Here is a 23,687-nt window from a genome sequence, read left to right as displayed (position 1 = left end):
ATGCAAAGAAGACATGTGGGATGGAAGAGCACACGGTGGAGGTTAGTGTCCTAGTGTGGAGGAGGCACATAGTAGAGCTATGGTTTTAGGTGATGACCAATGTAGAGGAGATGCGTGTGGTGGAGGTTATGGTTATGCAAGGAGGAGTACGTGGTGGAGGGCCAATAAGGGGGAGCGCAAGAAGAATGACTCTTCTTCTCTACGAGTGAGATTTAGCTGGTGAGACAACAAAACTTCTTTCTTCTTCTTTATGAGAGAATTTCAGTGAGTGAAAAAAAAGAGCAACACTAAACATTATTTTAATTTCTAATAATTAATTATTTTTAAATCCATACGTAAAATTAATAGGTCAAAAAATTCACTTACCTACATATCTTGTACTATTACCTACAGATAATATTTTTTGCAAAAATTCTTGTTCTAACGTGTCAAATGTAAATATATATTTTAGATACAAAAAATTAGTAGAAATTTTTTTTTACATTATTTATGAAAAAATTCGTATATAACTTTAAAATTCGTATGTAATATTTACTTTATCTATGAATCTAAATTTGTATGTAGTTATGTGTAGATAATTTAAATTTGTTTTTTTAGATATCTTTTCAAAATAATGACTTAGAAGTAGTAAAATGACTTATAATAAATTCAAATACTACTAGACGTTTTAAGAAAACATGTTCTAACATAATAACACACACTTATATATATATATATATATATATATATATATATATATATATATATATATATATATAAAACTTCGTTTATTATTAATATAATCGCCTTTTAGAATAAAATTATTAGCTTCAAAAGTATGGTACATGAGAAACTTATTATAACTTGGTGATAGAAAAAAAAATACTAACGTTATAAGGGAAAAATATTCTATAAAAAATAGCAAATTACCTTATTACACAAGTGAATAGATTATCTAATGAAACTATATCTTCAAATAGTAATGTTACAAGGAAAAAATATTTTATTAAAAATTAAAAAAACAACAAATTTTAAATAACATGCCTAAAACTAAAAATGTTAGGCAAAAAAAATTAAAATAACTTTTATAAATAATATTAGATTTAATAGTCTTCCACTTAAAGATGTATGCTATCTTTTAGTCTATCCTTTAAAACGTCAAAATTAAAAGTTACAAATATCCCATAAAACCGATGTTTCGCATTAGTCATCTGTAACATTTAATTTACACCAACTTTTAAATTTCCAAAGTCATCTTTAATACAATAGTCTCATATCATATTTTATTTTACGTTAAGAAAATGATGGTTCAACAACTTTTTTCTACATACACGTAATTGACAGCCTTTTCGTAATAATATAACAGTAGGAACATTTAAATTAATCAGAAATAAAGTAATTAAATAAATGATTGTCAAGTTGCTATATAAATAATACTGGTTGTCAATACATTACTAGTCTCTACTTTATGTAATTTTATTACATCAAATATTTTTAATATTTTCTTGCAACTTTTGTTTCAATCCAATAATCATATTAGACTTAAGCTTTAAATTTTCGTATTAACAAATTTATTTTTCAAAACTTAAAAAGTAAAAGTTATTTTTATAATAAAATTTTGATCTGTCCTAAATTTCACATTAGACTCTAATGAGTTCTCCACCTTCATAAATTTATTCCATAAATCAATTTCAGACTAGCAAAACATTTTAAAAAAATCATTACACCTCTTAAATTTTTTTATATTTTTCAAAAATATTCTTAGATTAATTTCTTTTTTGCGCAATGGTATGTGAAAGAAACGAAGAAGAAGAGAACGGTTAAAACCAAAACAGATATGAAAATTCGTTAGACTTTCGGACATGGATATTCATTGACGGATACATATTCGTTTAGCCTTCAACGGATGTCGATGTCCGTTAACAAATGTCGATGTGCGTTGAAAGCTCAACAAATCTTCCATTTTTGTTTTTTTTTAATGTTTTAACCATGATAATTATCATGGAATAAGATGATACAGGAAGAAATCTCTAATGGTGGAGGGAGAAACTCTCAAAAATAAGATAATAACACAACTATTAGCATCTATTTAGAAGAAACCACAAAAATGATATTTTTAAAATTTTTGTGAAAATATATGTTTCAGTTCAATAATAACCAAAAAACAATAAAGGATATATAATCTCGGTGGTTCCATAGAGTCGCTTATTGAAGAAGCAAAACAGACTCTAGGAGAGTTAAAAGTAAACACAAATTTGAAAACGAATGCTAGTTAAAGTGAAGATATAACTCTAGATTGAGCAGAAAGGAGTAGTCCACACTATATATACAGTACAAGTTGTGCAAAAGCCTAATTTCAGTACTCTCAATTCTCAGTTCATTTGAAGATCATTGTTCTTATGTTGGTGCACTGGACTGGCTCGGTTTTTTTAACTGCACTAAAATCATGGTCATGTTATCACATCCATCACCAATAGCTATTGTTGGTGCCAAACATCGATCCAACACTCTTTCACAAACCGCAGAAAGTTTTGTTTCCTGTCAAACAAAATGGGAATCAGATTAAAATCCTAGTGCGATAAATAGCAACATAGGGTCCATAGCTCAGTGGTAGAGCATTTGACTGCAGATCAAGAGGTCACCGGTTCGAACCCGGTTGGGCCCTTTTTCCTCTAATTTTTTTATTAACACTGTAACTAATTATGCATCCCCAGTTTGAAAAAACTGCCAATTCTCTCTAACTTATAACAAGTATAAACAACAATTGATATTCATGACAGTACCAAACACTGCATTAAATATCATCAAGTATAAGCAACGATAGTACATTATTCATTTAATGTATGTTAGGAAATTTTATAACTTAGAAACTCACAATGAGAAGTTGTTGGCGTACGAAATCAACCAATTGCTGGCTTGACAAGCAATCCCTGAAAATAAGAGCCAAAAAATTATTATATGGTTCGGACCACCAAATGTTTATGGTCTTGGTTAATCTTAATGTCACACATAATTGAGTTTTTGAATCATAAAAAAATCAATAAACTCGTTTTAAGTGTCATATAGAGATTGGTCAGGAAGTGTAAATTCTCAAGAACATATAATTCTCCCCAAAATAAATAATAGAGAACATTCAGAACTGAAACGGGGATTGAAAAGTATAATAGAATAAGAAGTATACCATATGCCATCACAAGCTAGCACTATAAATTCATCTTCATCAGAAAGTTCAATCTGTTATAAAATGACAAAAATAATACTCGGTCAAAAGTTGAAAACTTAAGATGGTAGAAAATACTTAGAATCTTGAGTTTTAACCAAGCATTTCATTTTTGGTTATTCCATGTTGCAACCATGAAACTGTGGTAGAGTTTATCGATTTAATGTATCACACATGAACAAACTTACAGTATTTATGTCTGGATTGGCTGTCACCATTTGTTTTTCAGCAGGAAGGAATCTATTCTGCTTAAACTCCATGTCACCTGCAGAATAGTGAAACATAATGAATGGGAACCATATAAACCATGACCCATATACACCATTACCAAAAATCCTCTTAAAATCTCACATCAATTAGAGATAAGACCAATTCACAGTTTCCAACTAGGTGCAAACCTCACTTATAAGCCGATTTTGTAAGATTGAGTTAGATTTAAAATTTACTTCTTAAGATGGTATCTTCCTAACGAAGTTTGTTATTTATTAGATTTGTTTTTTTACAAGGTTGAGTTAGACTTAAAGTGCAATTCTTAACAAATCCAAAATAAACTTATATTAACATGTCACAAAGAAATTACCATCCAGAAGAAACAAATACAAATATATGAAATCTTCAATTTTCCATTTTAAAACCAGCTAAAATTGGAGGAAGCTTTAATAAACATTCATAACAGCTCACTTGCTAGTAAATAAGTACCTATAGCTCTTGCAAGGCTTAAACTCCCATTAACTCTTCCTGCATGAATAAAACCACCAGCTTTTATGATTCTTTCCTTCTCAGTATCAAGATCAGGTTTATGATCTATAGACAAATCGTAAGCCTGCAGATAATATGAACAATAGTCAGAAAATTGTTGTAATAATTGTACACAAAATCTGTTATTTTAAAGATGAGAATTTCCATCTTGAAGTTACCTGACCCTTCCTACATATTACACAACGTGAATCACCAGCATTTGCTACAAAAAGTTGGTTGTTTCTAATAACTGCAACACAGGCAGTGCTTCCTGAAGTTGGTCCAGCAAAATTAGAATGAGGACCCTGCTTACAATACATAAGACATATTACTGAATGCAACAAAAGAGACACCAGAAAACAAAAATGGAGGTGCAGAGAAACTATAATTTCACACACACAAAACCAACACACTTGGAGAAACACCACTCTAAATCTATGGACACTATACTCTTTACAAGGTTTCAAAAACTGGTCTGTGATCACCATTTCGGCCAAAAAATCAAGGTTTTTAGGCTCTCTGATATGGCATTGCAACTGTACTTGTGACTGCATTTATCCACAGTTTCCTTCAATGTCAAGAATTGCAATAAACCCATAGTCTTGACCACAATTTAAAACCTTACCTCTTTACTTAAAAAGCTATAAGGGATGTATATAACCCACTGATGAGTTTTTTTCTTTTTTTTTTCTTCCCAGAAGATTTATTAGAGAGAGATTATATATCCTAGACTTGAGCCCAACTCTTAAATTAAAAGGGATTGACACTACTTTTAACTTAGAACCTCAAGGTATGAATCTTTTTTTTTATATGGTATTTAATTTTATCATTTCTATCCAATGTGAAACTTAGACTCACATGGATTATTCCCAACACCCATGAAAGTTATGATGTTAAAAAAGGACCTTCAAATGTCATACCTACCTCCTCAAAGGCCCAACTATCCTCTTGAGCCTTATATTCTCTGCTTCGTGGAGACCAAATCAATCCTTCTATCTTACCATTGAACTTATTTATCTTATCACCCAAACTTGCCAATTCCCTCCAGCCCCTTTGACCACGCATCATCTCATCCATCCTGCAATTATTACAAAAATGCTATCTCATTACTCATTTGCTTTATTTCATTTTATTATGGTGTTTTGGTTTAAGGATTAGAAGAAAATAATGAATGCATATGGAGCTAGTGAACATTTTTTTTTTGCCTATATAGGGTTAAATACGTTTTTAGTTCCTGGACGCGAAATTGGAATTTGTCCATGTCCCAAACTTTATACATTTTGATCCCAAACTTTGAAAATGAATGAATATAGTTCTCTAAACTAAACCTAATGACGTTAGGGTTTGTTAAAGGGTGTTCCAAGCTTACATCTGAATTAGAACATGTCAAAATTGTGTAAGCAACTCAAACACCGTCTTAAGAAGTAGACACCTCAAAAAAATCTAACACAGCTGACAGCTAGGTTAGGAAGACTATGTCCATTCATTTTTAAAGTTTGGAGACCAAAATATATCAAAGTTTTTGATAAAAACAAATTCCAATTTCACGTCCAAATTTAGGGACTAAACATATTTAGCCCCAAATTTTAATCGCACATTTCCTATGTGATCTTCACTTCTATAATTTTAATGAAATGCAGTAAATTGAACGTATGCTATACTTTATACAGTGAAAATATAAAACCAGCATCAGTCTCTATATTCAGAAGAATCCCTTTTAGTAGTTAGACATAAAGTTCACTTTTTTTCCTCTAACCTGAAAAATGATTCCCGAAGAGAGGTTCCTATATCTCCAGCTATGTATGCTTCACTCTTGACCACCTGTTGGTGAAGATACTTAGCACAAAACTTGGCAACCACCTTACCTGAAAATTTTGATCTTAATTTAGCATCCATAACATATTTCTGGGGTAAATCACTCAAGAAATACTTACAAGAGTAGAAAAATGAAAGAACCTATTATGAATGAATCAAACTCCTGTCATAAGTTACAAGTTAATATAATTTCTGAACATCAGAATATGGAAAAGTTCGATGAGACAAATTGTCAAAAATTTAAGGAGCAAAGTTAAATTTAACTTATGCAAGAACTTCAGACCCATATTACCTTGTTCACTTATTTTCTTTTCTTTTTTCGTGAATGCTTACCTAGAAGTATATTAGTCCACTTACATAAATTAGAGTATGATAACAAAGTATCATGAAATAACTTTTATCTGTGGTTCAAATAAAAGTATTGAAATAAGTGGCAACAAGAAACTAGTCACCCAAAGGTTAACTAGATGATATCTATGAGAAAATAAGAAATTTTGCTCTGAAAATTGTACCATTTAGGAAAATAATTTCTGCAGAAGTCTCTCTTTTAACTGATCAGAGAAATTGGAGAGTATTGGTGTTTCCATTTTCTGCTTTTCAGGGGTTTATTTAATAACTTGTAGTAGCATCTCTTTTCTTCACGAATATATCATATTATACTTATCTTTTTTCAGTTACAGGGGTTAGAAGGGTAAGATAATGAGAGAAAAATGAAACAGAAAAGGTAACAAAGTTGTAAAACTGAAAAAAAAAAATTATTGAAACAGCAAGTCCTTTTTAATATGTACAGAAGACATCAGTAATAAAATTGTAAAACTAGTTCTAAATACTCAAACTTGTTCAATCCTTACCTCCATGACCATCATAAACTCCAAAAAAGGAAGTGGATTCATCCAGATCAAGATGTGCAGCATGCTAGCAAAAGAAAAGAGAACGGAAAAACTTAATAGCAGATTAATGTTCAACTAAAGCAATCTATGCAACACAGATAATTAATGATACATACATTCATTCCAGAAAACATAATTGACCAGACCAAAAATCTCATTGTCCCTAAAACATGAGACTGAAGATAAAATTGCATCTTCAAATGAAGTCCTTTTTTGTGCAGACAAAATTCAGTATTTCTCACAGACAAGATAATGAATTTAATAAACTAACTAGCAACTTTTCCAGAGACAACTCACTGCATCTTCCATTGATGCACGCCAGCCTTGCATTGATGATAAACCATATCTAAGATGATCATTTTCTCCATCATCGGAAGACTTTTCAGTTTTGGGAGTGCTGAGATTTGTTCCCATTCTTTCTGAATAAAACAAAACAAGCATTAGTTTTATTCTTCAAGCATGAAAAATACGAAAATAAAACATTGAAAAGTAATCTGGATGTCATTCTATAATAGCTCTTACAAAGAAAAGAAAAGCCATGATGCTCAAAGACAAATCTAATGTCTACATTAAAAATTACGAATAAGCTGTTCTCAAAGGGGAAAGTAGAAAGAGTGAAAGAAAATGTCAACTGAATGACACTTCAACGGGGAGAACAGTTATAAGCATAACTTTTGCAGTTCTAGTACATGGCAGTAGTACTTCAGAAGAAATATAAGGATGAGGTGATGATTTTCAAGCATGGCAGAGGAACTAAGAAGAAGACTCCTGTCAGCAAAAGGGTTTTTTCTTTTTTTCCTTTTTCTCAGTGGCAGGGTTAGAAAATAAAGAATGATCTGAAACTAAAACAATGCAACACAAGAAGGAGCATAAAATTTCAACCCAAAATAAAATATAAAGAGACAGACCAAACTGAATTCAAGCTATATACAATGAAAGCTGAATAAAGAAGAGCCAGTTCTCAATATGGAAAAATGACCACAAGAAAAATTGGAAATTCTTGAAGTCTTAATTGTGTTGAGAAATGTACAAAAAGCAATGAAGATCAAGATTAATCAACAGTAAAGAGAAAAGCAAAGAAGCAGTAATCAGAGACCAACAGAGGGTAGAATCCATAATCAAGGAATACCCAGATGATAATATGAACAATAAATTAACAGTAAGAGTTCACAGCTCATAATTCTGTGTTTTCTAACTCGAAAGTTAAGAGAAATATCTAATGAGCAACGGTGCACAAGACTTTACTTTTAATTCTTTCTTCCTTTTTTAAACTTTTGAAAAGTATGAACAAAGTTCAAATGGGAATATTGAAGAGTGCTACTAACATAATAGGTCAGAAGTATGAAGAGAGTGAAGTGTTGGGTTTGGAGTTAGACAGAGAGGAGAAGGAAAGAGAATGAAGAAGAGAACACAGAAACAGGTACAATTACTACCGCTTCTGTTATAAAGAAAGAAAAGAAAAAGAAAAGAAAGAAATAGACTTTGTGGCAAAGAATGATATTTCTTTATTCTGGTTTAGAGCCTCTGAATTTGTCAGACACTGTTCATCCACCGAACACTTTTTTTACACAATTTCATGTATTCTTACAACTCAGTCTCTATTATTATTATTATTTCTTATATATTATAAGGCATTCTTTATTTCTTATAGATTATAAATTAGAAGATATATATTAAAAAGTAAAATTGTAAGAAAATAATCTCCTTTACATGAAATTATTGATTGATATAAGGAGTTTTGGAGTCTGTTGTTTTGGTGTCCTTAAAAAAAGAGTGTCTGCAATTTACACACTTGTACTGTTCTTAAAAACGAGACTTACAGAGTCAAGATGAGAAAAAGCAAGCTTGGTTTCAATGAAATTAATAAGTGCTGCAGAATTTAGGAAGAAGTCATTGACGAGGAAAAAATCTGCAGAAGACAGTGACATGTAACAATATGTAAATATATTTATTATGAAGAGGAAGATAATAGAAATTTGAATGGGTGGAGAAAGATAGAGATAAAGCAGAAGCGAAGAATAGAATATGAAAAAAACATAAGAAAATTGAAAAGTGTGGGCACTATAGTAAAGGATGTGTGGTATGAGTAGTTGCTATGGTGTCATTGTTGTTAACGAAGGACAAAGACTTCTCTTAGTCAAAGTCTTTGCCAAGCTGAGGTAAGCTGCCTTCACCATAACATTTCCATCAAATATTTTAGTCATTTTTCAAGTAAAAATCATTTCTTTTCTTTGGGACTATTTAATAAATGCATGACCACACCATGTCAAATTATATATAAAAAAGTTTGATAAAAAAATATTATTTATGTTTAGGAATTTTTAAATGAATTGCTTTTTCAGGATTAAATATGTTATTAATTTTTAAATTTTGAAGTAAAATTGGAATTTGTTCAACATTTTAGTCTTTAAATATTAAATTAAGATAATTTTCTTATTTTAAAGTTAATTTTTTTATGTGTTAAACGATTTTTGAAATTAATATTTGAACATATGAGTTAAAAATGTATTAAAAGCCGTACACAATTTAAATGTTAATTGAAGATGCTATTTGGCAGTAAAAAAAATTTAAGACAATTGAGTTAAAAAAGTTATTTTTATTCATTTTTTAAGTTTGATAATCAAATTGTATCAAAATTTTCAATAAAGACTAATTTTATTTTCAAATTAAAATTTAAGACTAAAAATATATTTAATTATAATTTTTAAAAGTAGATTTTGAATTGAGAAATAATTTATATATATATATATATATATATATATATATATATATATATATATTGATAGGTTTAATAGTCATACATTATTTAAAATTTGAATTTAAAGTTTTAATGAACTTGAAATAAATGATTGATATTTATAAAAATTTATATTAATCTAAAACTATTTGATATTTATTGTAATGTAATGTATAATTTTCAAAATATGCTATAAAATATAAATGACTTTACGATCTTATTGTTTTTGTTCAGTGTTAATACAATTTAATATGAATAATTGTAGTGAGTGGTGTTTTTGGTGTGTTAATTGTGTGAGACAATTCAAAGATGGTAATTAAATTTGTATTATGTTTAATCTTTGATTTATTTAATGTGGCGACAATGGGTGGTGTAAATAGTTTTTATTTTTGTTTTGGTAGAAGGTTTTATGAATGGTTGGGTTTGTTTTAGGCTATAGACTATTACTTCCTCCACTCCATCAGATTTCTTCCTGCACCCTATCATTTTCCGAAACACACTAAATATTTCTGGATATTTTTTTGAAAGCAACCTTCCTCTTCTATTACAGAAATTTTTTTTTCAGGAAAACTTCTTAATTGGGTGGATGAGAAATTTGATGTGATGTTAATAAGAAAAGTTAATAAATAATTAAGTTCATAATCATACTTAACATGAATTAATCTAAAATTGATTGTGAAATTCATGCTTATCCAAGAACAAGTTAATGTAAGTCTATTTATGCAAATTTATTTTTGGACATGACACGTTTTTATATAATATTTTTTAGTTAATGTGATTCTAATTATATTCATATTTACTAGTGCAAAAAAGGCTTATAATGCTGTTAGTTTCACATTACTTGACTCAAAATTTGACGTTAAAAATGCGTGGTGACATTTTTATGAATATTTCATTCAATTTGATGTTGGACCCCAAGACGTCAAATTAGAAATTGATGTTGGACCTAGGGTCAATAGACATTAAATAACGTCGGATTACCTTATGTTCAACATCAATTTTCAATTTGACGTCTATTGTGAGGGATCCAACGTTAATTTGTGTTTTAAAATTTCAAAAACAGCACCAGAGCCCTCACCTTTTTTTTTCTTATTGCATGAAACCTACCACGAAAGTGAAGCAACGACAATGTCAAACTCCTAGAAGGAAGTTCTTCAACCCATTTCACTCCATCTTGGCATTATGGGGCTCCTTTAGGTTCAAACTTTCATTCTCCTACTTTTATTTCACATAAAGGTTGGTATTTAACCATTATGGTGTGTCATAAAGGTCATGTTTTTGCATTTTTGGGTTAACTCTGATTTTATAACTGATTTTATAAAGTTTACAAAAAAATAGTTAGAAAATTATTTTTGACTCAATTTTTTTTGTGTGGAGACTTTTATTAGGTTGTATTCAAATATGGAGTGTTCAACTTTGAGGTATTGATCACAAATTAAATGCTTTGAAGATTTGGTGGTGAAAATTTTCAAATGGTCATAACTATTGTTACGGACCTCGGATGGAGACGCTAAAAAAATGAAAGTTGTTTGAAGGGGAATGGGGTTCTGCAATTTTCAAAAATTCATCATTTAATGTATTTTTGTTATAGTATTTTTCACCAATTTTTTATTACTTTACAACTATAGTTGAGATACTCATGCAACTTATAAAATTCTAAGAATTGTTGTGGTGTATTCTTGGTTTGTATTTTTCATGGTTTCAATGGAGGAAAAATTGACGATTTTTTTGTTTTTTTAAAATAGTCACAAATTAATGTATGTTGTACATGAAATACAACAAACGTTAATTAAAGTCCGTTATAAATGCAACAAGCATTAGTTAACATCTGTCGAGGAACAATAAACTCTAATTTGACGTATTCTACTATATTGTTAGACTTTCGGCAGACGTTAAAAGCAAAAATATAACAAACATTAAAGGTCTTTTTCACTACAAATAAAAATTGTTATTTAGTTGGGGTTATTTTGTAGAGGTTATAAACACCCTTCATAACATTATTTAAGATGGTTAAAAGAAGCTCTCTTAATACTGATAATAGTGAAAGTTTTAATTGTTTTCTGAAGAGGTTTATGACCTCCATAAATTAACTACACTTTTCACTATTGTACCTTCCCTCCTTACTTAAATTTTCCAAAACATACCTTTCATTCATCTACTCTCACATTCCCACCTTTCTAAAGAATTTCCCAATTTCCTAAACCTAACTTACATTTCACACATTTCCCCCCTTTCATATAAGCCTTTCCCCTAACGTCAAACCTAATTTCACGGTCCATTTAGATTTTTTTCCCTGTTTGCAAACTTTCCTTCTTCACGCAAGTTTTCCCTTATTCGTGCAATTCGTTGTTTGTTATTTGTTGGTTTCTGCAAGCTTTCGTTCTTCGCGTAGATCTTCAGTCATTGTTTGTTGGTTCGCAAAATTTTTTCATCGTTGATACGGTGGTCTTTTATGACTTAGGCCTAAGCCCACAATTAATCAAGGTTCAACTACTAAAAGAATGGCAAGAAGACTTTACAAGGATTTAAGGAGAGTTACTCCCTCCACCACCCCACATTTCTCCCTACACCTCCACATTTTCTAAAAACTCCAAAACTATCCTTATATTTATAAAAATCCTACACCCCCACTTTTTTTCTTCAAAAATCTGTTTGGACTTGAGATCTGTGGGCTTCAACATCATGCACCAGATCTTTCAAGAGCAAACTTCACAACTTTAATGTTACACATGATGTTGAAAATCAATTTGCAGCAAAACTGAAATCAATTTTTCTACTAAAAAATCAGGCAAAAAATGCAGGCACCACTATGGATACTTCTTCAGCAACTTTCAACAATACATATTACAGGTTGATCCTCCAAAATAAGGGCTTGTTTTCTTCTGATCAAGCAGTGCTCTATCGAGGATCCTAGGACCTGTAAATCTTGTCACGAACCCTGCTGCTATCAAAGCGGTAAATCTTCATGTTTAGATAAGGGAAGGTGGACTTGATGCTGGAGAAGAGTTTGCGAGAGTCGTCGTTCGCGGAGAGAAAGTGGAAGGAGAGATTTTTCAGGCAGGTTGAATGCTGGAGCATGGAGAAGACCACCGCCATGGTGCCGCGGAGGTAGTTGGCATCGAGGGTCACGACGGCGATGATGACGTGGTCGGAGGTAGACGGATGTCAAGATGAAGCCCAAATGGATCTTCACATTCGTTGAAGTCCAAACGAATCTCCCATGTCCGTGATCTGCAGAGTAAAATGAGAATGTGAAAATGTAGGAAGCAACACATGGTGGTGGATCGGACTTAAGTCATCCAAAAACCCAATGAGCTATTTCTCCATTTTAATTGAGAGCTACTCAAGCAGCCGAAGCCCATGAAGATTGGAAAGCACTTTAATACTTCAACCTGCCAACGCCCAACATCCGATGCCTAGCGCCTAGCAGCAACATGTACAACATATGAGAGCACGTGTTTATAGTGTAGCTTTTACATGGTCAAATACGTGGCACTTGATTCGATAATTGCTGATGATCAACTGTGTAGTTATCTCAAAAATGGGTGCTGAAATCACTATAAATTCAACACCCTTCACTCTTGTAAAGTAACTTTTGAGTGTATTAGAGTTACGTTGTTGATTTGCATCCAACCTCTGGTCTGAAAATCATTCTCTCTTACTTATCATTGCTTCCTTCCAGTATTTCACAAGCAACTCTCCCCACCTCTTACCATATAACTTCCATCATTTCGCTGCATGATTCCAGTTCTTTCCTAGCGTAACTCGTAAAAAATAACATAAATATGCATAGATCATGTGTTTATATATATAAATTTGTTTTCTCTTGGCGTAGGATACAATTTGTAATATTAGGATAAAAAAATAAAGAAATTTCTTTTTTTTATTTTTAAACAGGGAGAGCAAAGTTGTATATAGAATAAATAGAAAAAATATTTAAAATAGTGTTTAGAAAAATAGTAAGTTGAAGATATGTAAGAAAATAATATTTATTTACAAGAGTGAAAGATAAGGACTTAAGAGAATAAATGAAGACAAAGAAGAGTGTGTGGTGAGTGATGAACCACAGAAACAAGTCCAGCAAATCTACACCTGAGGTTTCAACACTTCCACCTATATCACACCTCACACATAATAACAATCTCCGTTATCTTAATCTTTTCACATTTGGATAAAGAGAAAAGTAGGACATACAAAACAAAAAAAAGACGAAAAGAGGATGTCTAGAAGGCCATAAAAAGACGAAATTAGGTTAAATTTCATGTTTTATCAATTCAAAATTACTTTTCGATCGTCTATTTTGTGTAAATTAAATAATAATTTGATGAAATCATATCTGATAATCTTATTTGTAACAAATATTAAATTTTTAATTGATATTTATATATTTGATACTAAGTTTATAATTAATAATTAAAAATATCAAACAAACTTTTAGAAATTAAAATAAAACGGAGGGTTTAAAATATATTTGAACCAATTATTTTATATTAAGTTTAAACCACGTAATGATACATAAAAAAATAATTATTATTTGTATATGACGTATAATTTTAAAATTATATTAATTTTATTTTACCTTTGGTTTTCTTTTTAAGTAGAAGATTCGGATAAGTTCCTCTCTTGCCACTGTTTCAATATATGCTATTTATTATTATAATAATTTAATATTTAAGATATAATGTCTAATATTTAAGTCAATACCTATGTCTTTTTAGTATTTAATAACCACAAACCGTATTCATGTTTATTTAACTAATTGATTCGATAATTTTTTATTATGAATTGAAACACATCATTTGCTAAATAAAATAATTTTATAACTTTTTCAAAATTCACATGATTAATGTCAAATTGTAAAACTGTCAACAGTGTTAATTGTTATTTTCAGTGGTAGATAATCATTTAGTTTAAATTATTTTCATCTCAAAATATACTAATTTAAAAAAAAAGTCAAATAAATTTATTCCCATCTTAAGTTCCAATTTAGACTTGTTTATTATTTACATGCTGAGAATCTTGTTCTTCCATAAAGTGATACTATCAAAAGATTGTATTTTTTTTAATTTTTAAAAATAAATTGAAAAAATCAGAATAAAATTTAGTTCTCCAAGAACTGAATTTTGGTCTGGATCATTTATTTCTGTAAAAAAACAATAGAAAAATTCTGGAGAGGTGATTTCCTAAACTGAACACAAAGAGTTATAGTTCTAAAAAAATTTGTTCAAAATGAGTTTATTTTGATAAAAAGAAAAAAATCATTGTTAATTATCATGTGTTTCAATTTTACAACATTCTAATATTTTTTTCTCCTGTGTAACTTTCCAACCTACACTTTCCATTCTCTATATGGAAGACACAGATTATCTTCCATATTCCAATTACAGAAAGGACCAAACTTGAGAAGTCTCTTGAGTTTGCAACCACCAAAAATGTCCTCCATGGCTTTCTCCACCACCTTCTTCACTCCCCTCCATGATTTCACCCGTGCCAGAACAAACCCACCACCTTCTCCCTCTTTTCCTTTCATCAAATCCTCCTTTGCTTCCTCCAACTCAACCTTTTTTCATCCTTCCCTTTCCCTACGAACCTCATCAACTTTTCCAAGGCTCTTCATAAAGCCTAGGTCTTTCTCAGTTCATGCCAGAGCTGCCACAGAAAAGACCATCTATGATTTTACTGTCAAGGTACCATGTTTAATTTCAATTTCCACAACCCTTTTTCTTGAAAAGAATTGGGTCGACCTTGGAAATTGAATTTGGGAAGTGGGGTGTCCATAATTTTATTTTTATTATGGATAGTTTTACTGAATGGCGAATTTCTCAGACTTAGATAAGAGAGGTTTTATATTTTTATTATTTTTACTTGTTATGTGCTCAGGGCATATATTATATTTGCACTATATTTTATGATGCAGGATATTGAGAGAAAGGATGTCGCTCTTAGCAAATTTAAGGGGAAGGTTCTATTGATTGTCAATGTTGCTTCACGATGGTATGGGCTATTCACTCTTCAAGGAAGATATGTTGGTCAATATGTCTGATGAAGCCTTGGTTTTCCTCATTAGTTCTTACAATTTTCTATATCTTAAAACCAAATTGGTCATAGCTAACAGTTGTGTCAAACTTTCTTGTCTCTTATAGTACCGTTTAATAAATTTCCTTCCTGTGGCAGCGGTTTGACGTCATCGAATTACTCGGAGCTGTCTCGTTTGTATGAAAAGTATAAGGATCAAGGTATGTTTCGTACAGATGATTGTTATTTGTATATTTCTGAGAATGGCAATTTGTCATGTTTTACTTGGTGTTTGCTAATATATCTTCTTGGTTATGAATCTATCTACTTGTGCAAATCATTCTATTTTTGTTGGGTGCTGTATAAAACAACAAGGAGAGAAGTGTGTCCCTCCTTTGTGACTTCGGGCACAATTTATTGGTACCTTTAGATTGGATACTGATGTAAATGAAGTTTACTGGCTGGGGTCTGTTTCTCACATGTTAACTCTCCTCTACTACGCAGTTCTATTGATATGGTTGCTTAAAATTTGATTATGATTTTACAATGTATATTGACTTCCCTGTCTGCTGATAAACTATCTTGCTGTTTTTCCCTGTTTAATGGATTGTTTATGATACAAAATACTGCAGAACCTGTTAACTCGTGTGCTGCAGTTTATTCCACTTTGATTGTTATTTTGGATTTAATTAAGTACGTGAACCGGTTGGAGTCTAATGAGAAATAGAGTACTGTATAAAGATGAAAGACTCATTAATCTTTTGTCTTAAGGTTTTGGGTAGAGAGGGGTGTGAATCTTTTATATGGTTGAGCTCATATCTCATTGGTGTTTGTGTCTCTCCAGAACCTCTTCCTCGATGGATCCAACAAAACCATCTATGGGTAACAAAGAAAAAAAATTGTTTTAATGAATTATTTATTTGACAGCATGTTTTGAAAATAATCACAAATATTATGTAGAATTTTAAGCATTCTTTTTCTCCTTCTTCATATGATGAAGATCAAGGCGAGTTTCTAGCCGTAGAAGGGTAGAATGTAGAAATACAGACTCCATCCTTTGTGGCTAAATTAATGGTGCTCAGTGTGCATTTAGGGAAGATGGAAATTTGAAGAGTTAGGTATGGGATTGAAAGTAAAGAAGTTCTCATTTTCCCATGTTATGTTTGGACAGTGCATTTCATTCTAAGTTGGGGCGAAAGAATTTACAAAATGATTAGGTAGGAGGGTGAAAGTAAAAAAATTTCACTTTCTTTTTGTTTTGTTTGGACTGTATATTGCATTTCGTTCCAAGTTGATGTGGAAAAAAATTACAAAATGACAATGCCTATTGTAGCTGCTCCATTTTTCGATTTGTCATTCTTGTATCTCTGGCTACTAAAGCACACCTTAAGTTTCTTATTAAAATGAGTAGAGGGACAATGATGATCTATGGTGGAAAATCAGTCAGCGTTGGCCTTGTAATTTCTGGTCTCTTCATTCTTGGAAGAACTTTGGTGATTTTGTTTTTGGAAAATTAAAATACTTCCAATGGGTAGATTCAAAAAGTGATTTTTATTCAATTTTATATTCTGTTGTTTTTATGAATATGGTTCTAAGCTTTTCAATTTTAAATTAATATGATTCTCGGCTACACACATCTAGTGTCCTTATGCTGCTCCTTTTCAGGTTTGGAGGTTCTAGCTTTCCCCTGCAATCAATTTGGTATGCAGGAGCCTGGATCGAATGAAGAAATTAAGCAGTTTGCTTGCACTCGATATAAAGCAGAATTTCCAATTTTTGACAAGGTTTGATACTTTTTCTTCAGCAGCAGTTCAGAACAGTTTAAAGTACAAGTAAACAAAGTAATTAAGTTCTATAAAACAGGTGGATGTCAATGGACCATTTACGGCTCCAGTGTACAGTTTTCTGAAATCTAGTGCTGGAGGCTTTCTGGGTGATCTTATAAAGTGGAATTTTGAGAAATTCTTGGTTGATAAAAGTGGTAAAGTTATTGAAAGATACCCACCAACAACGTCGCCTTTCCAAATTGAGGTATGTTAAGCTTCCACCTAGAAGGAAATGTCCAGGTTCTTATTGTTACAATAGCAATGAAGCTTCTATTCTTTGTTGTTTGAATTGCTCAATTTGATAAGATTTGGTAAGCCAATGATTCGTTTATTATGTGATGAATCACATATGGCTTTGAGTTGTGTGATACATCTTGAATTGGCATGATTCTGTATCACTAAAAATGCTACAAGGCTTTCAAGAGCAGCAGAAAATGAGTTTTTTTACTTGGTAGCTATAACTGTTAGTTTTAGTACTATATTTTCTTATAGCTTCTTGTAATTGCTAAAAAATGGGCTGCACCGGTTCAAGATATTAGGAAGTACAGTTAAAAGAAAACTATATATTTGTTTTTAAGTGTATATATAAGAGAAGTTATACGTGTATGTTTGAGAATGGATACTGAAGCTATCAAAAAGATTGTATAATTAAACCTTTTCCTGATTTACTTTTTCAGAAGGATATTCAGAGGTTACTTGCTGCATGAGGTTTGCATTTCAGAACACAAACAAGAACTGTATGTAGGAGCATAAAGGGAGCGATCTTGCATGAGGAGTTAATACTTAAAACAGATGATGAGCTATAAATATAGCCATGTTAATTACTTTGGTGTCTATACCAAAGAAATTACCAGTTTAGTGAAGAGAAGTTATACTTCGTTTGCCCAAAATGGTTCATATTAGTATTTATTCGTTCTGTTTTTGTGGGAAAATTCTATGGCCATTTATATTATCCTAATAATATGCTGTCATTATAAAAGCATGTAACTTGTGTAACATGTAGATGCAGCAGTATACTGTTTCTTATTACCGCTATGTTCTTGAAGTTAGGTTATGTGAGATCATTTTTTCACCTTAAAAGAAGGTTAAATATAAATTATTTGGCAACTTTATTTCTTTTTGTTAAAAAAAATTATTAAGGAGAGACAGTGGTATGCAGGTGATACATGATCATCTGGTGTCATGGAAGAGAAAAATGCAAATTATTGTTCCCAGGTCAAGTTCAAAGTCAATTACTAAGTTGTTACATGGTTCACATCACATGTGAGGTTTTTTGCGGTTGAAACATTTGGCAGTAGCTTCATGAGAGGACAAAACATTTATAACATTTAGAAGTTGATTGTGACTGCGTTAGATAAAAATTCTCTTCATGGCCAAGAAAGCTTTCTCTATTGCAAAATTCTATTATAAGTCTTCAAATATCTTAAATATGCAACGAGTTAGAGTTTTGTAAAATTTGCATGCTTCAAATAGAATGAAAGTATTCAGGTATTACAGATGCTGTATTATTTGCAATAAATTTTCCCAATTTCTTATAATTCTGGCAGATTCTCTTCCATGATATTTGGGGATTTGTTTTGTTAATCTGGTATACAAATATTGTATACACCATTCTTCTCACATATTGAATATTCATCACTTTGCCTGAGTGGTATTAGAGATAAATCTTCTTGGTATGTAGTACTGCGTCCGTGTGTTCAATTAAAAAGTTCACAATCTAATTGTTTATGAATAAAAGAAGGCTTACACTCACTGGAAGGGGCATAAACCATGAATAAGAATAATCCATACACTAAATATATTGGAATCATTGCAATGAATTAGCTCCCAGATCTTTCCACTGTTCTTCCATTCTTACACTTCCCTGTGGAATAGTAACAAATGTATTATCCGTTTCTATTTTGACGAAAAAATTCATATTGACTGATATGAATATGAATAATATCTAATTCTTTTAATTAAGTACGAGGGCGAGAATATATGTATATATATTAAATGATGTATGTCAACTAACTATTTTCTATGTATTACATTTGAATATTTTTACTAGTTTTTAATATTTTTAATTGTTATGTAATTTATTCACGTAAGAATGATTAACTCTCAATTTAAATATTCAATAGTATAAATATTTCATTTATTAGGTAATACACAAATTTTATAGTCTTTATTCTTTCATTATTAATGTTTCTTTTATTTGAAGAATTTTTTTGTTTGACTAAATAATTTTCAATATCTCTCAACCACTTAGAAATTTATGATGTTTTTCATTTTATCATACTTTTAATTATATATTTACTTTCCTTTATTAAATTTCATTCAATAATTTATCAAATTACTTTCAAGACACACATTTAATCAATTTTTAATATTTCTATTTGTTATTTATTTTTATCATGTAAAATATTGTTTTTTATAATTTCATATAATTAATTTTAATTTTTAACTTATGACAAGTGTAATTTTATCATTATAATTATATAAATAAATTTTATTTGTTATAATATGATAACTTAATGTAATTATTATAAATATTATTTATCACCATCTAATATATATTAAAGTTTGAAAAATGAGAACCTATATTAAATTTTAATTATTATCCGTTTAATCATTGTTATTTATATGATTTTGATCCAATTGATGTATTATACTTTTATTAATATCATTAGAATTTGAAAATTTGATATAGGAGATATTAAAATATTTTTTAATTTAAATATTTTTTCCTTTTATATTTTTTGAAAATGTTTTTAAATTTTATCAACTAGGTTTCTGCAATTTTAATAAACATTTTATTTGGTATTCTAATTTTATATAGTTGTAATTTTTTTTATAAATATTTAATGTTAGAAAAACGATAATAATTTCATTTTGATATTGGATATTTAATATTTATTTATCTTAATTTTTTTATTTTATAAAAATTAATTAATTAATATAAAAATAGTAAGAAAATAGTATATAGTGGTTATTTAATAAGATGAAAATAGAACAAAAAGTTTAATAGCTGTTAGAGTTAGGTACGAGAATGAAGACCGTCCCATTTTCAGAGTTCTCTGTGTTTTTTTCTCTCTTCTATATTTTGATATTTCTCAGTCAAGAACAGCTGTTAACTCTCTATTTTAATAATAAATACACAATCTTTCTTGACCAATGCTATGTTCTCCAAAAGAGTCTGAAAACATCACACTAATTGCATAAACCAAATTCAATTAAATTTTTATTTTAGTTTAGTTTTAAAAGAATTATCTCATACAGGGTATTGAATATTGAAATGTGTCCTATTCTATATTAATTTTTCAAATCATATATTTCACCAAATTATGATTAAAATGAGAAGACGCTGCATAACTTGACCCAACCATCACGGTCATCCAACGCTTATTTCCACACCGAATCGCGTCACAGATCATCATCTTCTTCTTCTTGTTCTTGCAGTATTGAAGTCAAACCAAATCTCGCATTTCATCAATCCATGAAACACAAACCTAACGCATTTGAACCCATCGAACAACCACGCAATGGGTGAGAACACTGACTTTACCGTCACCACCAAAGCCAAAACCAAAACCCTTCTCTATCTTCTAACAGAACCAATCCAATGGCTGCAAATGCTCTCCTCAAAGCTAAACCCTTCCTTCGTCATCGGCGTCTTCCTCATCTACGGTTTAGGGCAAGGGCTCTCGGGCTCACTCTTCAAGGTAGTGGCAGACTACTACTGGAAAGACGTGCAGAAGCTTCAACCCTCCACCGTTCAACTCTTCGTAGGTGTTTACTTCATCCCCTGGGTTCTCAAACCTCTCTGGGGAATCCTCACCGACGCCTTCCCCGTTAGAGGATACCGTCGCCGACCCTACTTCATCATCTCCGGTGTGATCGGCACCGTCTCCGCCGCCACTGTCGCGCTCACCGGGAACCTCACCGCCACAGCCGCGCTCATGTGCTTCCTTGGCGTGTCGGCGTCGCTCGCGATCGCGGATGTCACAATCGATGCGTGTATTGCGAGGAACAGCATTGAGGTGAGGGAGCTGGCGCCGGACTTGCAGAGCCTCTGCGGGTACTGCTCCGGCGCCGGCGCCCTCGTCGGATACCTCGCGAGTGGGTTCTTCGTGCACCGCCTCGGACCCCAGGTACGAACACCGACGTGAACTCTGCATAGTTCCTCAGATTTCGACGGTTCCATGGTTTTTCGTTTGAACTTATTTGGGTAGTAATTAGTTTAAAATTATATTTATATGTAGTAAAATAATTTTTAAATTCAGTTTTTTTCTTTTAATTTCGGAAATTTGAGGTGATCTTTGGCCTTTTAAATGTAATTATTATAGTTTTTGAAATTTTTAAAAAATATGCGATTTCAGTTTTTCAAATGTACTGTTTAACAATTAAAAACAATTTAAAAGTTTATTTAGTTTCACAAATTTAATGTTTACGTATTTAGTGTAATTCGCGACACTTTTTTAGTAATTTAAAAGATTAAAAGTGGAGTTGTTTTAAACATGTATGAACTAGAAACATAACATAATTAATTTAGTGTAAATATAACTTTTTCCATATTAAACGAATTAAAAGTTATTATTTTTAATATATTTAAAAAGAATTATTATAAAAGTTGACTTATTGATGATTGATTGACTGTGTTAATTGGATTTTGTAGGAGTCGCTTGGTCTCTTGGCGCTTTCTCCTGCTTTGACGATTGTGCTGGGTTTTGTGATTTATGAAAACAGAACTTCGCATATTGAAAAGAAACAGGTTTCATTACTTTTTGCATTACACTGCATAGTTTAGAAGAAACTCACACTACTTCAATATATATATTGATTCTTAACTCTTAAAGTTATGTCATTCTATGCATTCCCTTATTCATCTTTCATGCACTTATTCTTATTTTGATTTCTTTATCTTCTCTTTCGCACGTCCCATCTTAGTCTGCTATATATGTATTTCAAGATACAGTGTTTTAGAAACGATAGACAAAGACTACTAATTTTCCTATTTTGGAATATCTACATCTGTATGTTTGTCACCTACATTGTCTAACAAGACACATAAGATTTCACAGGCAGTGATGAAGAATGTAGGAACGACTATCAGAAGCATGTTCAAGACAATTAGGTATCCTCAAGTGTGGAAGCCTTCTCTGTTCATGTTCCTTTCCCTGGCTTTGAATGTAACCACCCACGAAGGCCATTTTTATTGGTATACAGATCCAAAACTTGGCCCTGCATTCTCTCAGGTACCCCTCATGTTCATAACTTTGTATTTTAACATACTTATACTAATTATTACTTAAAAAATCATACTTGTAATAAATAACTTATGATTGATTCACACTGATTAAACTGATTGTCTCAAGACACCATAACTTAATTCTCTTGCTCTGTGTTGCAGGAGTTTGTAGGGGTGATCTATGCAATCGGTGCAGTGGCATCATTGATAGGGGTTTTAATCTACCACAAGACTCTCAAAGACTACGCATTCAGAGACCTGGTATTCTATGCACAACTCCTATATGGGATATCTGGTGTGCTGGATCTGATCTTCATCCTCCGTTGGAACTTGATCATTGGAATCCCTGACTACTTCTTTGTTGTCATTGAAGAAAGTGCTTCAAAAATTACAGGCAAAATCAAATGGATGCCCATGATGGTGCTGAGCACCCAGTTGTGCCCTTTAGGCATTGAGGGCACATTTTTTGCTCTGCTAATGTGCATTGATAGCATGGGTGCCCTCTTATCCAGGTGGGGTGGAGGGTTGCTGCTTCGTCTTCTCCACATTACCAGGACTGACTTCACAAACCTTTGGTTGGCTGTTCTCATAAGGGATATGCTCAGGTTTTCAATACTTGCTTTGGTTTTTCTTGTCCCTAAAACAGGTCAATATGAGGAACTGCATCCTTCTGATGTTTCAGAAAATAACACAGTTCATGATGTAGATGAAGAGAATTTGGAACTTGTCCCTCTCAATGGAAAGACTGAACTTTAGATCAAATTTGTTGCGATTATGCACACATTTTAACCTCTGCAATTCCTAAATGGCGGACTTTTAGATGCGTATATATATAATATATAGATTCTTCTTAGGTAACACTGATACTAGCACCAACAATATAAGTACAGACGGTGAATTTTGCAAATCAAAACTGAGTTTAAGTCTCGTCGGATAAAAATAAAAAAAATAGAAAGTAAAGAATTATACAAAGATAAGAGACTCGTTAATTTATTCTCTTACGATTTTTAGATGGATGAACTCCAATTTTAGTGGTGTTTATGTCTCTTCAATGAACCTCTTATTTGATGGACTTAAGAGTGGTATCATTAACGTTACAGTCTTTTCAAAACCGATTATACAAAATACAACTTATAAGTTCATTTATCAAATAAAATGAATACAAATCTTAACATATTGGAAATTTTACAAGTTGGAGACAACATTATTTTAGCATTAAGAAAATTCATTCACTAAT

The 23,687-nt window shown here is 31.3% G+C and overlaps 3 protein-coding genes and 1 non-coding gene across 5 annotated transcripts; 3 read left to right on the top strand and 1 right to left on the bottom strand.

The window, feature by feature from the left end:
• Window positions 1–2,251: 2,251 nt before the first annotated feature.
• On the bottom strand, window positions 2,252–8,102 carry LOC124835420 (putative protein phosphatase 2C 60). 2 transcript variants are annotated; one of them, XM_088099751.1, is made up of 11 exons: window positions 7,888–8,102; window positions 6,940–7,061; window positions 6,604–6,667; window positions 5,694–5,802; window positions 4,858–5,015; window positions 4,117–4,208; window positions 3,899–4,022; window positions 3,388–3,464; window positions 3,161–3,213; window positions 2,855–2,909; window positions 2,252–2,517 (listed from the first exon to the last, which is right to left on the bottom strand). In XM_088099751.1, the coding sequence occupies exons 2-11, from the start codon at window positions 7,054–7,056 to the stop codon at window positions 2,377–2,379; spliced, it is 990 nt and encodes a 329-aa protein (XP_087955877.1). In that variant the 5' UTR covers window positions 7,057–7,061; window positions 7,888–8,102; the 3' UTR covers window positions 2,252–2,376. The 2 variants fall into 2 exon arrangements, with proteins under 2 accessions (XP_087955877.1, XP_047166296.1); XM_047310340.2 differs by having other exon boundaries at window positions 4,117–4,242; window positions 4,862–5,015; window positions 7,888–8,097.
• On the top strand, window positions 2,573–2,644 carry TRNAC-GCA (transfer RNA cysteine (anticodon GCA)). Its single transcript has one exon. It is a non-coding gene; the product is annotated as a tRNA-Cys (tRNA).
• A 6,612-nt stretch (window positions 8,103–14,714) lies between the features above and the next one.
• On the top strand, window positions 14,715–18,249 carry GPX7 (glutathione peroxidase 7). The gene is made up of 6 exons (XM_047310341.2): window positions 14,715–15,066; window positions 15,297–15,373; window positions 15,554–15,615; window positions 17,060–17,178; window positions 17,258–17,425; window positions 17,898–18,249. The coding sequence occupies exons 1-6, from the start codon at window positions 14,812–14,814 to the stop codon at window positions 17,925–17,927; spliced, it is 711 nt and encodes a 236-aa protein (XP_047166297.1). The 5' UTR covers window positions 14,715–14,811; the 3' UTR covers window positions 17,928–18,249.
• Window positions 18,250–20,518: 2,269 nt separating this feature from the next.
• Window positions 20,519–23,212, top strand: LOC124835438 (Major facilitator superfamily protein). The gene is made up of 4 exons (XM_047310366.2): window positions 20,519–21,353; window positions 21,878–21,973; window positions 22,284–22,457; window positions 22,613–23,212. Exons 1-4 carry the CDS (start codon window positions 20,745–20,747, stop codon window positions 23,204–23,206), a joined length of 1,473 nt encoding a protein of 490 aa, XP_047166322.1. The 5' UTR covers window positions 20,519–20,744; the 3' UTR covers window positions 23,207–23,212.
• The last annotated feature ends 475 nt before the right edge of the window (window positions 23,213–23,687 follow it).

This window comes from Vigna umbellata, chromosome 1, assembly GCF_029865625.1.
Source record: "Vigna umbellata cultivar VRB3 chromosome 1, Vumbellata_1.0, whole genome shotgun sequence".
In the NCBI taxonomy this organism is placed as follows: Eukaryota; Viridiplantae; Streptophyta; class Magnoliopsida; order Fabales; family Fabaceae; genus Vigna; species Vigna umbellata.
Note: the sequence above shows the minus strand (reverse complement) of the source record. Positions and strands in the feature narration are given on the sequence as shown.

What these genes read in the sequence shown, in the direction of transcription:
- LOC124835420 (XM_047310340.2), bottom strand. Translation starts at nt 7,056, where the DNA reads ATGGGAACAAATCTCAGCACTCCCAAAACTGAAAAGTCTTCCGATGAT. An exon ending in CCAATCCAGACATAAATACT is followed by an intron (nt 3,214 to 3,387) that starts GTAAGTTTGTTC and finishes ATTTTATAACAG; the next exon opens with ATTGAACTTTCTGATGAAGA. An exon ending in CTAGCTTGTGATGGCATATG is followed by an intron (nt 2,910 to 3,160) that starts GTATACTTCTTA and finishes TCTTATTTTCAG; the next exon opens with GGATTGCTTGTCAAGCCAGC.
- GPX7 (XM_047310341.2), top strand. Translation starts at nt 14,812, where the DNA reads ATGTCCTCCATGGCTTTCTCCACCACCTTCTTCACTCCCCTCCATGAT. An exon ending in TCTATGATTTTACTGTCAAG is followed by an intron (nt 15,067 to 15,296) that starts GTACCATGTTTA and finishes TTTATGATGCAG; the next exon opens with GATATTGAGAGAAAGGATGT. An exon ending in AATTTCCAATTTTTGACAAG is followed by an intron (nt 17,179 to 17,257) that starts GTTTGATACTTT and finishes TCTATAAAACAG; the next exon opens with GTGGATGTCAATGGACCATT.
- LOC124835438 (XM_047310366.2), top strand. Translation starts at nt 20,745, where the DNA reads ATGGGTGAGAACACTGACTTTACCGTCACCACCAAAGCCAAAACCAAA. An exon ending in TGCACCGCCTCGGACCCCAG is followed by an intron (nt 21,354 to 21,877) that starts GTACGAACACCG and finishes TGGATTTTGTAG; the next exon opens with GAGTCGCTTGGTCTCTTGGC. An exon ending in CGCATATTGAAAAGAAACAG is followed by an intron (nt 21,974 to 22,283) that starts GTTTCATTACTT and finishes AAGATTTCACAG; the next exon opens with GCAGTGATGAAGAATGTAGG.